The sequence below is a fragment of the Plutella xylostella genome, chromosome Z (assembly GCF_932276165.1).
Source record: "Plutella xylostella chromosome Z, ilPluXylo3.1, whole genome shotgun sequence".
NCBI lineage: Eukaryota > Metazoa > Arthropoda > Insecta > Lepidoptera > Plutellidae > Plutella > Plutella xylostella.
Window position 1 is genome coordinate 14,508,247 of NC_064012.1, and position 15,143 is coordinate 14,523,389.

Genomic DNA, 15,143 nt, shown 5'->3' on the forward strand with positions numbered 1-15,143 from the left:
ACTAACATACGTATCTATTTTGTTTCCCTGCAAAATAATTAGGTGATGAGGGATTGTATAAAAAAACTACACCAGTATATACTATTCGCGCTGTAGGGTGGTGCGGGTGACACCTGTCACCTAGGAACATAATAACTTGATTGGAAAGCAAAATGATCCTATCTGACAAACGTCACCCGCACCATCCTATACCGCCCAAAGTTTAGTGTTTTTATTGTAAATGCATGGTAAGAATAACCGTCGGGGAGATATTTAGCTTAAGGTTAAGTATTTAGGTTTAGGTATACCTAGTTGACCAAAAATAAACTAAGACTAAATAGTAAATAACATGATCGTTTAAAAAACTGAATAACTTTAGCAGTTCTTAAGTGAGTGATGCGTTCACATTCACAGGCACATGTGGCAATGGTTTTTTATCTATGTATGAATAACGTATGTTGTATTGTTGTGCCTGTTTGCATAATGTGAGCGTAAATGGAGCAAACAATAGACCATCATCAGGTGCGAAAGCCTCCGACGTTATTATCAGAGATATTTGATATAATATCACTTCCGGAATTTGTATGTTGGTTGAAGAAAAATATTATGAGTATTATAGATAGCAGGCAATAGGCATACATATTTTATTTGAACATACGGAACTTTGTACATTTGCGTAAAATAAAATGTGTAGAATATAATTTAGTCTTTCGGATTTTTCTACGTAAAATATATGTTTGATTAGTTGTTTCGAGTCGATTGCCTCAAGAAAGTCATGAATCATGAATATAAATTGTCAAGCTTCATGAATAAAATTAGAATACTATTTTAGAAGCCAAAGATTTTATCTACACCTCTGCAAAATATAAGTAAGTACTCGAAATAAAATATATGTTTTCGCCAATTTTATAAGAAAATGACTGATTCTTTGTCTCCCAAATTTTGGTTGCTGGGTCTAGCATGCTACCTATGTGAATCCTGGTAGGTATTCCTGGACCTACGGCCTGCCTGACACGCAGAAGAACTGACGTTACGTGGAAATAAAAAGATGATAAGGAGGACCTACATTATTTTTTATATGAATGAAGATAACTGTAAAGCCTGAATATTTTTACAAAACATCTCATCATTTACATCACTTTTTTTGTATAGACTACCTTTTAAACTTGTTTAAGGTATTCAAGGACAAGCGAAACCCACCCTTAGAACTTAGAACCGAAACGTGTGCAAGTCAAAACATTTACCAACATAATAAAAAGTAAAAAAAAAACCTCGCGACCATGTGGTGGCCACAGCACGACCGGGTAACAACGAGCGCCAAGCCGGCCCGAGCGCGTGGCTTATTGCCGCTAACTAGTTTGTTTACTACGCCACAACACCAACCGTGGACCCCGCCTACCCTGCACCGCCTGCCTACCGCACACACTCATACAACCAGCACTGCGTATCACTCGCGGAAGCGTCACAATTGTTAAGAACAAATGACGGCGCGGTTTCACACACAACCCGCAACCGGCGCGACCGACGAGCGACTAAACTAAAACGTAAACACGACGGAGCTAAGCCGCGGTCGCGGACTCCGAAATGGTCCACAAGGAAATTAGAACGGGACGGAAGAACAACAATTTATTCGGTGGTCGCTGGATGGAGAGCGGCTGAATGAGAGCATTCGAGTCTGTGGCCGGTGTAACACGATGCGGGGGTCTGCTTAGCTCGGTTGTGGTGCGGTCTTAAAACCGTGTGAAGGTCACAAAAGGCAGTTTGTTTAAGGTTTAAATGTTATTATTAAATGGTAATAAAGTTACTGTCAGTTAGAATCGGTGGGTATATTAAGGAGATGTATCTTCCTGAATACTTTTTGGATGGAGCCAGCATACAAAACATAATCTTGAAAAATATGTATTTTTTATCTTGTACGATGTACCTACGAACAAAACTATGGTATTCTATTGCAAACACTTGTTAGGTGTTACTATAGTGCTGCTGATACATGTATTTACCATTTATATTTTAACATTGCAGAATCATCAGCATTATAACTGTTACGTAAGAATCAAATATCGATTAAGTAAGTAATAACAATAATAGTTTAACATAGATAACTGGAGCAGGCCGATGCTGATAACAGCTATTATTAATTAATTGTCAATTATTAATTGAACAATTAATTTGATTACGTGTTACAGGTATCAGGTAGAAACTAGGCGAAATAGGTAATTGTCTCAATGGTGCAGTGGATAAGCACTAGCCTCTGCAGTATGCAATGCGAGGTATGCATATCAAGATTTTCAAAAAAAATCCTGAGTCAGGAATATAGGAAAAAAATAACAAAAAATGTATGCACATGAAATGTATGTTGGTAATAATAACGTTGTACCAACCAGTAAGCATTTAATAGTTTATGTGACGACCTACACGAAAAATTAATTATCGCATTCCGTATAAGGAGGATAGTATTTCCAACAGTGACTATCAAGGCCTTTTCAATCTGATACGAGGTCTAAAACAAAATAACACCAAAAATAGTTTGAGTATCATATCGTTGAAAAATACTGGGTAAATCTAAAATGTTAACTTTATAAAAACAAAAACAACATTTAAAATACAACAACCACCCATCTTAGGAACAATTAAAACTTTTTGCAAGTCTTACAGCCTTTGGCTGGCTGGCAATACTGGCAGAAACAGTCGAACTGTTTAAAGTATGTTAAAGCAAGTCTGAAGTTAAGTTAAGAAGATTCCAAACAGTTAAACTTTAACCTCAATCGGTTCAGAAGGCACGAGCCAAAGTTAGCAGTAACTTTCAGGTGGGTAGACTTTATAAGTTAAAAGGATCAGTCTAACTTTCATTGAACATGGCTTATACTGAAATATATTCACGAATATTCTCCCTAATCATTTTGGCAGTATAGTATATATAATGTATGTATGAGATGTGCATGGATTTTGTATGTATTTCCTTAACTTTAATGTTAGCGTTTTTTTGTCTGTCAAATGCATACATATTCTGAAATGCATTTCATCGTAATGGTCGCTAGAGAATACATCTTTGACCCATAGGTCCATGATTTTATTTATGTTTCATTTTAATATCTATATATAATTGAAATAATTATAATGGGATATAACGGCTAGGTCCGAGCACTCAACCGTCGCATCTCATCTATGTAGTGCCACTTATAAATATTAAGTTTGCACTATCTTTTCTAGAAGCTACCCCAGATTTATATTTATAGACAAGTGGAGTGAACTTGAAAGCTAAGAGCACAGTTCTTCATCTAAAGCAAACTTTTATACAATTACTCAAGTATTTCATTGTTGTGCTGCGAAAAGGTAACCCTTAAAAATGGGGTCCAAGAAAAATAGTCAGCTGCCAAAAGGTAACCCTTAAAATTGTCTTGAGAGCAATTTTCCCTGGAAAAGCAAGTTAAATAAATAATATTTCACGAGCCAAAAGTCCTGGTCCTAAAAAAATTACGAGAAACTGAACTGTTATCCAAAGGTCTATTATTTCAAAATGCTGATTATTTGTTCAAAAACTTTCAACGAAACTCATTGAATGAAGAACTATTCCACACATTGCCTGTCGCATAGAGGGCTATTCTGTGAACCATAGAGATACACTTACACTCTATTCGACCTTGGGAAATTAATAATAGCATATTCAATAATGTAATCTATAAATGATGTCAGACACAACATTGTGTCTAGGAAAATACGGTAAGTCTAGGCAGATGGATAACACCCGACAATGTATTCAAGGTCTATTTACATTACATACATCAGATAAAGTACAGGCTAAATGTCCGCTTATGAAAATATTAATTATGGTGTCGTGAGTTACCAATCAAATTGTAATATAGAAAAATTATGGACAAAATAAATATTTATGTGTGTCCCGGAAATCCCACGGGAAACCCTGTAAAATCCGATGCACGCGGAAAGGCTATTAGTAGTAAAGAAAAATAAACAAAGTCTGGTTGGAAACCCCATGTTTACATATTGAGTAATATTGACAAACGAAAGATGATGTCGTCTGAATAATGCATGGTGCCATATCATACATCGGTCTAGCCGGCACTTTGGTATTCAAGGTTATAAGAACATCGTTCTTTGAACTAAAAACAATATGTGGATTTCATTGACCTATATGGAGGACGATCCCTGATAAAGATCCTGAAATACCTTTGTGTTTGTTATTATTTGTTTTATCAAAAAACTGCCTCTTTATAATGATAATGCGAGAACTTCATTGACCTAAAAATTGTATACAAAGTTGTTAAGGTGCTGGAGAAAAATACTAGTGAGATAAAAATATTTTAAAGATTTTAGAGAGAGATGACACAATGGTCACGAAAAATTTTAGTCGATTGGAAAAAACAATCACGTTAACCATACAAACTTTGCGCCCCCTTCCACTTAAGGGCTAAAATTTCGGAAAATCGTTTCTCAGCGGGTATTTAAGTTCGTTATACAAATCAATCCCTGTAAGATTCAGGAGGATACGTTCAGTAGTTTCGACTGTGTGTGTATTTCTCGGTTACTCATTCAGACCGAAGGATTTTATAAATTTAGAATATAATAATCTGAAAATCTCTTAACTTACCTCACAACAAACATCTACAAAATCTCCTTGTCCACAATAACTTTACTTCCGTACTAATTCAAATTGGGGTAACCTGCGTGTCCCGACAACATTCATCCTAATTCTCAAGGTCACACCGCCACGGCAGCGTACTACAGTGTCCTTGAGCGGAAGGACCGAGGGTCCCGGATCCGCATCGTGAATGGGGCAGGGGGGTCACTCTATATTACGAAAAACTTAGTTTTGAGCCACAACTCTCTCGTTGTATTAAACGTGCCAATGGGAGATTTTCTTTTGACGTTTAATAGTTCCAAAATCGACCAATAGATGGCATTAGGCCTGTCTTTTCTTCTGAGGGGACGGAAGATGTCATAAATGGTACAAAGCTGTCTTAAACTAGTTAACACTTAATATTACGCATAATATATCAGCTAGTTATTGCATATGGTTTAATTCACTCCCATTGGGTATTGGCTGAAAAGACTGGAATCCATACCGGCTAAAAAAAAACAGTGCTGTTGAGTATGAAGTTTTACTAGCGCCATCTATAATGGGTTTTTGTCTATGGTTGAAAATCTCCCATTGCACGACAGCTCCCGTTCGTTCATTTTTCTCCAGTATAGAGTTACCCTCCAGGGCGTTGCCATATCGATCGCCCGTGAATCTGGCAACACGCCAGCCAGCGTGTGAAATGGCTTTATGTAAGATAAAAGAAAATATAAATCAGGTCAACCTAAGGTCACTTTTACTCGGGGTCGATTCTGGATCATTCGTCGATGTCGTTCGACTGTCATGTCGAGATAGTATATCGTAGGTTTTCAGTAAAAACCCCGTTACTGCAGTAGTTACTAGTTAGAGCATAACCAGGTATTAGTGGTTGACTTTCGACACATCTGTCAAGAATTTTATATGGATATGACGTATAATTGATGTACCAATCCCTGGTCGGTTAGATATCCGACTATAGAAAGAAATTTGAGCTTAAAATAATGAAATTGAGTAAGAAAGTAATTTTAAACAAAAAAGTCCCTTTACCCAAAAAATATTTCAGTCAACCGACGATCGATATTAAGATGGCGCTATAAGAAGTGGTAATAGAATCGCATAATTCCATAAAATATCGTAGGTATAACAGTTTTCAATGGTACAGAATCGCATACCAGCAAGAATTTCCCCGTTTGGTCCAATTATTGTGGCTTTGCCGTGGTTAGTGAAACTTAGTCTGTTTTGAGTTCCACTTTGTGCCTTTGACAATTTGTGAGAGGTAATTGGGGTTGGTATGTGCCCAAATAGGTCATGTCATGAGTGTTGTTTAAGTTGTGTTTGGAATATAACTATAAGTAGGTACATATCTTTGCCTTACATAACAATAACATTAGAATAATTATTATCAATGTCTTCTATGTATAAATTCGCTGAAGCTTTACGACAAATATGTAGATTTGTGTGTGTCACGTATAGTAACGTCTAATCTAACTGGAGTGTTTGGCATGTTCATTATAATTTGGTATGGTAGCGTTACTATTATTTTTTTCATGCTTATATAAAATAATATTATACTGGGTAAAGTATAAACGCTATAATAATTAACAGATTCTTAAACTACATTTATCATTTTGTTATTTACACAGTCATGTAAACATTACAAAAAAATAAATAAAAAAAACTTACCTGCTGTGCCATGTTGGTGCGAACTGGATCTCTGAAAAGAAAAAAACAAAGTTAGTTTCAAGCACTAGTGTACTTAATGAGATTCTTTGAAACAGGTGCCGACGTCTAAGGGATAGCAATTTAATTTAATTAAAATAGTAGTAATAACAGTAAAATATTTGTTAGGAATTCTACTTTACAAACAGAGTTATGAGTGGCTTTGTAATTCTCATTTTCCATAGAGAAATATTAAATTTTTTCACTAAAATTAACTTCAGAATCGCTACCAAAATGGAAAATTTATCTCTCTGGCGATTTCCCTCGTCAACTTTAGTTTTATAATATTATATAGGTACTCATGGTTTGTTATCGACGTCAATAGACTTGTTTAACGCATGTTCCACCGATCACTGTGCCGTATTTATGGCGAATCGCGATACAGTAACGATTATCTACGTCGAAACGAACCCGTGCAGCAGCAGCTGGAAAACTTGATAAAAATTTTATCACATTATATAACTTGTATTGAGATTGAAGAGCAGTCGCTTCCTATAACAAGGGAACTTGGAATTCGTGGTTAGTTTGGTAAATACGAAACGTGCTTGGAACGAGTGCGCCCCGTAAGGCTGTGGCCACAAGGCGTATACTTCAGAGAGAATATACCCCTGTACACACTACACTCAAAGAAAAGTAGAGAAGAGCAAAGAAACAGTTCCACTTACAAAATGCAAACATTTAAAAGGAAATGTTCACAAAAGATTTACGTTTTTTGTAGGTAATATTCTGATTCGTCGTAAAATGTAGTTAAATATTGTAACAGGCGTCATTACAATAAGTTAGTTTTTCCTGCTTAGGCGTAATTTGGTGATTGAAAGTGGACGAAGTGCCCCTGAAGGATTTTCTGAATAGAACTTTTTCAATGCACGTGAGTGTAATGAAAAAGTTCATCAATCAAATGCAATTGATATATCTGGACCTAATCTGTGAACCTTGCTTGCTGACATGATTATGTAGGTACCCAATAGTACCCATCAGCCCTGAAAGGAGACTATCATACATCCTGCTCACCCTGAAAAGTCAGCTAAACCTAATCAAAATAATATAATAATAAAAAAGTGTTTGTCACCATCAAGTTAAGAAGCCTCTAGTACGGGTTTTTCAATTAAAGAAATCGATAAATATTTACGTTCCTTTGTTATCTACATACATTATAATGTCAAAAGTTTCAGAAAACAAAATCTTGTGTAGCTTTCGATACACAATCAAATCTGTCAAAGACGCACATCGTATGGCCGCAACCTAAACACGAACTCCGAAGCCGAATGGTACAGTCAGCTAAGTATATAAGTAGCTATTCAATTTTGTACCTCGTATATAGGTACATAGGGATAGGTACCTCCTAAGAGAGTAAGCTACTTATGAAACTGACTGCACCATTCAGCTTAACGTACTTAGTGCGTAACTATAGGAGAGAAATAATAATAGCAACCCACTTTCTTAGGAAATAGGGCACAGCATTAAAAAGAATCTTTATCATCTTCCGTCTGACCCGTTTCCGATGGGACCTTAACAATGGACCATAGTACTCAACAGATTATCATTATGTTCTTTGTTGTATTCAACCTCGAAAAAGTTCGGGTCTTCTGATGGCAAATGTGATTGATTGAAATTACAATGGGACATCGATAGTAAACGTTATACTTTGGACGTTAGTTAAAGCGCAGGTCACACCGCCAGCTAGCGAGTGAGCGAGCATCGTTAGACGTCTCCTACATAGATCCTAACTAATATTATAAATGCGAAAGTTACTGTGTGTGTCTGTCTGTCTGTATGTTACTCTTTCACGCCAAAACTACTGAACGGATTTTAATAAAATTTCGTATACATATGGTATAGGACCTTGGAAAGAATTTAACATAGGCTATTTTTTATCCCGAAATTCCCACGGGATTTTTTTTAAGGCGAAGCGAAGCTCACGGGATGAGCTAGTACTACATAATATGTATCAATATAATAGGTAAAAAGTACAGAAGTTCTGCACCGATAGGTAGTTACTTAGATTTTAAATTTAAAGTACCTACCTCAAAGACGCCTAAATTGTTTCCGCCATAATCGGCCATTTTTAATGTTTGTGAAAAACGCTTTCAAGCAGAAGTAAGGATTTGTGACAGTTAACAAAATGTCAGTTTTTAGCTATGTTTTGTATCTAGTTCGTATATCGTTAATGTAAGGTAAAGCTACAGCATATCACATAACAGATTTCTGCCTTCCGTCGCAGAAGCCGCGCGTAGGTGACCGGTATTCCCGCACGGCTCACCTTGCCGCGCAATATCCGGCCATCTCAATTGCAATTGTTGCAAACTGCTGTCCCAACGTTGCATCGGATCGTAAATCTGCACGTGCTGAGTTCTGCACTTTACACATGGGCAGTACGCTATTCGTGGCTGAAAAGTTCAGTTATGTCTTAGATTAACAATATACGAGCAAGATGGAGTTTCAGTTCAAAAGAAACGTCTCGTAAAATAACACCGCACTTCTGCCAGTTTTAGAATTACTTCGGTTAGAAGATATGTGACTTCATTCATTAATACAATAGTTTTCATCAGGTTGAACTTAAAACGGTTTGACAGTAAACCAAATGCGGACAGTCTTTTTGATTTGTTTTTGCATGTGACACACAATCTAGTTCGTATATTGTTAATCTAAAACTTATGTCGGTGATCGTCGCGATCGAACTGCTAAACTAGGGTCTGTCATTGTGAGTAGGATTTTCAGGGCCAAATTCACGGGTTACATAGAAATCTAAGTTTTATTAAACTATGATTTCATTAATCACGATTGCCGATTTCGTCTAACTGCGTTTAGAGTAACCTGAAACTCATCGGTGCAATTTTAAGCTCGTTTACGTAACCGGTGTTTCAGCCACAGACGAGCCGGCAACACTGAAATGCGTTTAGTTCTTGCGTCGCGCCGTACATACTTTTTGCGTATTTTGATTTCGAGCAATGGAGTAACAAAATGTTTTGATAGATTATAAAATAAAATAAAAATATATGTCGTTGTCAGTTAGTTTTTATTTGCTCAGTGGTTTGCTTCTATAACTGCGTTTAGGAACGCTAACTAGCCAATTTATATCAGTTAGAGCTGTAACTGCGTTTTTCTCTAATCTAGTTTAATATCGGCCGGTGAAAATAGAAATGAGTGATAAGCTCGTTTAGAGCATAAACTGCGTTTTCGAGCCTTCTAACCACGTTTAATAACTTCGGTGAATTTGGCCCTCAGTGAGATAAAGAGCGTCAGTCGCTAAATGTTTAGGGTACACCCGACCGTTTTGTGTAAACAAACTAAGATATTGCGATTGGAGTCACCTCCCGTATTCTGCTTGTCTTGTTAACATTATCGCGATAACGCGTCGATCACTCTTACTATTTCGATCACTGGATGCCTCGTTATCGTTAGCAACATGTCCAGATAAGGACAGGTGGCACTAATTGCATTTTTTTTGTTTCAGCTTAATCGTGACGAGAAAGAAAATGGCGCCACGAATAGTCTTATTGGTCGTTTAGTTACTATCATAACAAACTATTTATTATATTATTTACATACCCCGAGTAGGTATGTACTAAGTTGCATTACTGCAACAACTTATCGCCATGTTACGATAAAAGAAAAAATCGTGGGAATAAAAATGCACATGAAGAATAAGCACATTTAGAAACGTGAGCCCACTAAGGCACTTCAACAGCATGGTGGGAAATGCTGCCGCTTCACGGGTTTTTAACTAAGTATGTAGATAAACATCAATTGTGACGTGATATAGATCGCGATTCGTCATAAATAGTTAGGTAAATAGGCGCTGTGATTGGAGGAACGCAGATTAAAACTAGTTTATCGATCTCGAAAACAGACCCGTGCCGCGGCAGCTGGTAGGTACGTACCAGCTTAGGAGGCAGTCAGGACCAAGAGTCCATTTGAATTAACAAGTTGCAAGAAAATACACCCCTACATAACATATGCGAGTAATACAAAAACCCCTTACACACACTGAGACGTACTGAATCCACCGCTCTAATACCTAGGTCTGATTTAAAACACCCTACACGCGGCGACCGCAACGACCTAGATTCGTTGAAAAGAGGCTCCTTACTTGCCTCCATATATCATGCCGTTCGTTGGGTAAATATCACACACATACCACATAGTTTCAAACCATGTGCGAAACATCTATGTCAATAATTATTTGTATTAGTTTGCACACAAGGGCCACAAATTGCTCGGGATTTTTTTTCCGAAAGTTTCGACTCACCCCTTAACTTTACCTTTTATTAGAAATGAATGTGTTCCTATCTAATAGTGACGTGTGTACGGTAGGTAAGTACCTAAAGTGAGCTTTAAAAGATTAGAGAAATTAAACTTTTTGCTTGATACGGTTTTATGTTTTATCTGCCAACTTTATGTTGGATTTTTTGTGCATATTATTATTTTACCAAAATATCGGCGCTTCACTTCGGCCCTTTGCTCCCCAGCGGAGATTGGGAATAAATAAAATAATTTTTACTATTTTCATCAATGATTTTAAAAGGAAGGATACGCCCGTCAGAACGTTTTGTCAAAAGAAAATGACCCCCGCGCGCTGGCCCTAATTCATACAAATTATGACAGATTTCTAAGATTTTAGCGCCAACGCAAGGGTGTCATTTTCTACTGCGGTTGGGCCTGTCCTTACGCAAGTAGTATATAAGTCAATGATTTTCATTATTATATAAAAATGTCATTTAAAAGTTGGTGCCTTATTTCACGTGAAACCCGTGGCATTGGCCACAAAAAGGACTGAATGGTGAAAGGAAAATGAAAAACTCCCTTTGACGGCTCATCGACTTATTTTAAGCCACAAAGATTTTTAACAAAATAAAATCAGAATTTCAGAATATATTTTTTAATCCTTAATAATATCAGTTAAGTATGTGCTTTTTCTGCTTTTTACGTTAAGATTTTACCTTTGATACTACGTTTCTGCTCCCAAAGCTGCGCGATGTGAGTGGACGCGACACTAAACTTTTGTCACGTCTTGGCGTGCGACCCGTGCTAGACCTTCTAATCCCCGATAGTACTAAGTATATCGTAGATACACCAACTTACATAACAATACACTACACTTTTGTACCTTGTCAAAGTACTTACATAACAAACCGTCAATATTTAAAAAAGCAGTATGCGAGTTTGACAAGATACAAAAGTACAGCTACTTATGCAGCTGACTGTACATTATCATACAGGCAATTTTAGGGCAATTAGTGATAACAGACTATTGTCAAGTGCACTTCATTAGAGCCTATTGTGACGTGAAGTGTTGTTGGGCCATAAATTAGCAGTTTGGAAAACTGTATACCTACGGTATGACGGCCATGAAAAAAGGTCATTTTACGCGTTGAATAAAATTGTAAAAAACGAATAGGTGTAAGCGATTCAAATTGTTTTGTAAATGGACTCCAATTTTGTAAACACAAGACGATCGGAATGACTGCTGATCGATCATTGATAAAATTTCATCCTATACAAAAAATGACATTCTCCATAGTAAAGAGTCACGTAACCAACAAAGTTTCTATGGAAAATGAATATTTTGATGTCGCGAATTTTGTAATTCTGAATTTAAAATTTTTGCAACACCGTGTAAAAGCCAGCGGCGTTTATATCGCACGTGGATGTTTCGTTCCTTATATTCCTACTGCTTGATACCTCTCGTCTCTAATACTCGTGTTTCAAGTGTGTTGTTTTGTGTCAAATATTATCTAACCATTTCACTGAGTGGGTTTTCAATGCATCTCGATTACTTGTACCTATGTACATTTAGCAAGTAACAATCGCCATTTAATTGAAGTACCTAATATTATATACTTATAATTTATACTACAAAAATATAGAATGAGCTTTCCGACATATTCTGAGTTTCTCATTTATTCACAACCCTGTAGATGTTATAATTTAACGGTCTTATTCATAAAAAACCTTAAAGTAGGTTTACTGAGCTCAATAGCTACGGAACACTTTAAGCCTATTTGAGGTTTCATAAAAATCTCTATTCATAATCATTCCGTAAACCTTCAATAACTATAGTGATCCTAATAGATTTCACAGACCAAACATTTTGACATTTACCCTATTAAGTTGCCGGTCTGACGAAACCATAAACAAAAATAGCGAAAACTTTCATTTTTTTATCAATCTATGTTAGCCACGGCGCGGCACTTAAAAAAGTTTACGTTGGCTTAAAGGCGCAGTGGCCAAGCCAAAACCCACAAAAAAAAAAATTAAATTTTTACGTTACCATGGCAACTTATTTTCAGCAAATATTAACTCACAACAAATGTCAAATCGTCAATAAAGCAGAACAGCTGTTGACCGGCCGCCATGTTTTTGTACAATAGGAGGTTTACGGAAGGTGTATAGTAGGGTCCAGCCAACTTTAGCATATCAAGGTTTTACGAATCAGTTGGAGAGTTCTTTAGCGCTATTGATCGTTTATGAATAAAGTTTTTTTGACATTTGCTTATAGCAGGCCTATAGGTCTCCCGTAACTTTTTATGAATAAGACCGTAACTCACTACGTTGACTTTTGCCAAGAAGCCAACTTTCATTATTACAATATAATTTATAAACTTGAGATAAAAATTCTCATATAAATCATCGATCACACATATATATCCGATTATTTATTGTCGTTATAAATTATGATTAGTTCTTGAAATGCAAAGATTTCCAACAAAGTAAAAGGTCATAAACCGACAAAGATTACATAGAGATAAAAATGAAATTACTACACTTTTTTTTGTAATCACAATTTCGCAAATCTACACCGACAATAATTCATAAGACATTGACCTCAACGTTTTTTTATCGAGGCTTAGCAGTTGTTTACCTGTAAATAGCACGATAATTTTTAAGCCATTGCAAAGATTATATTTTAAACAACTTGGCCCACAATTATTGCAAAAGGTTTCGTAAATAGTTTTAGAATGTATCGTATATGAAGTTATAAGGAAATCTGTTCAGTTAATAAATATGCGATTGTTTGTTCATAATTAATACACCTTGTCTGTAAACAAGCATCCATTATCATCACCCTATGTACATTCCGGTAAGTCTGATGGGTATTACATATTAGTAGCCCATGTAGCAACTCAGAACATAGCCTTCAACAGCATCCCTCACGTAGTCACTAAAGACTATCTAGATTTGGACTTTCTAATACATCTGTCAGTTCTTCGTAACCACACGGCTACTCTTCTACTATTTAAGGTTCCTAGTTCGAATTCACACTTTGAAATGTCCAATATTGCACCGACCTATCACGCTGACTATACACAATCACAAACAGATACAAAATTAGCATCAAACACGGAATTTTCTGTAATACACACACGCGCAAACAATCGTATCTCAGACATGAAGGGACAGATAAAACTTCCTCGTCACACCTCATTTGCATATTAAATACCCAGTGATGAGCAAACAAGTCACTGTAAACACACCGAAACGCCTTTTTTATTCGAATTCGAATTCTAACCTTGTCATAGTGTTTGAGCTGCTGCTGTAGATGCTTTTCAGCGACGAGTCTGATGCCGCTGAGCTCCAGCGAGCGAGGGTCGAGGGATCTGCTCCGTGGCTTCTCCGAGTAAAACTCCACCTCATCCCGCTTCCCCTTCCGCCACTTGAAGTAGTTGGCCATGTCACTACACTGCTGTTGTAGGTGGTAAACAAACTACATGTTGTGTGGGCACATGCGCGCGCGGAGCTGGCTAGACCGCGGCCCGCGCACTGCGGACCGGTGTTGTGCGCCGCCATACATCACGAGACTAAATTATGCAACAGAGTACCTGAGCACCGAAACTCACGGCTGATTCTGGTGGCAAAAAACCACTCGGGCTCACTCAAAGGTTGCGGATAGGTAATCGGCGGTACTATTGCGAATGTAACTTGTGGAATTTTAAACTGTAAATCAAACGTCAACTGTCATGTTTCTGACAGACGTCGCAATTGTTTTTTAGACTGTTACTTCAAAAGTTTAATCCAAACTACATCAGGTAAGTAATATTTTAATAACAATAATTTGTTTTCCACTAACGTTACTTTTCACTGAAAACAGTTTTTCGTTCACCCAGCCAGTGTTCGTAGATAGACTGATTGCCTCACACGTGATGTGTTGCTACAACGATGCGATATGTCACGATAAACGTCCGTAAGTTTCTGCGCGAAGGCAGACAAACACGATAGTTTTACTCGCCGCTATCTCGCGATTTCAATTGCCAGAGGCAAGTGGCGCGATTAGAGATAACTAAGAGAATATATTACGACAGATATTGTGTCCGAAAAACTATTTCCACTACGTTTATCTTAATAATAGTACTTATCGAGAGAGAAAAATTCGAACATATAACTGAATTTTCCAAACTTTTATAATCATCATCAGGATGTAATGTTTGTACCACACAGCACTGTTTAGAATCACTTATCTGTCAATCACCAGTCAAATTCATATAAATTGTGTCAGTTTTGACAGATAAGCAATGCTGGATTGGAAATGTACCTAAGACTTTTCCCAAAAAGCGGCAGCCTGCATTCTCTCCTCAGCTATCCTAATACAGATTATGATCGGATAATTGCAAACATTTTAGTTCAATGAATGATGAACTTGAACTTGGTACAACCATGAAATGAATGATCAGCGTCCAGCTGAACTAATGAGGTAATTGTGCGTGCAGCGACTCTATTGTGGGTTCCATTCCTATTTAGCATGTATTTGAAATTATACATGTGTGTAGTGTGTTTACAATAATTGAACATACACATAAAACATTGAAACAAGCACAATAGTACAAATCAATTAGGTTTTTATCACGTGAATCAAAATATACAGCAAAATTTGTGA

At 36.9% G+C, this 15,143-nt stretch overlaps 1 protein-coding gene across 13 annotated transcripts in view; it reads right to left on the minus strand.

The window, feature by feature from the left end:
- Positions 1-15,143, minus strand: part of LOC105391698 — a 66,653-nt gene that overhangs the window by 35,107 nt on the left and 16,403 nt on the right. For 3 of the 13 annotated variants that reach the window (XM_038122256.2, XM_038122253.2, XM_038122251.2), the window contains exon 1: positions 1,397-1,798. Coding sequence is in view for 2 of the 13 variants with exons in the window: in XM_048632384.1 (XP_048488341.1) it covers positions 6,236-6,266 (31 nt within the window). In the remaining 11 variants the exon portion in view is untranslated. Of the gene's footprint in view, positions 1-1,250; positions 1,799-6,235; positions 6,267-15,143 lie in introns of those variants that run through there. The other 10 variants (XM_038122254.2, XM_038122252.2, XM_038122250.2 and 7 more) reach the window with 4 other exon arrangements.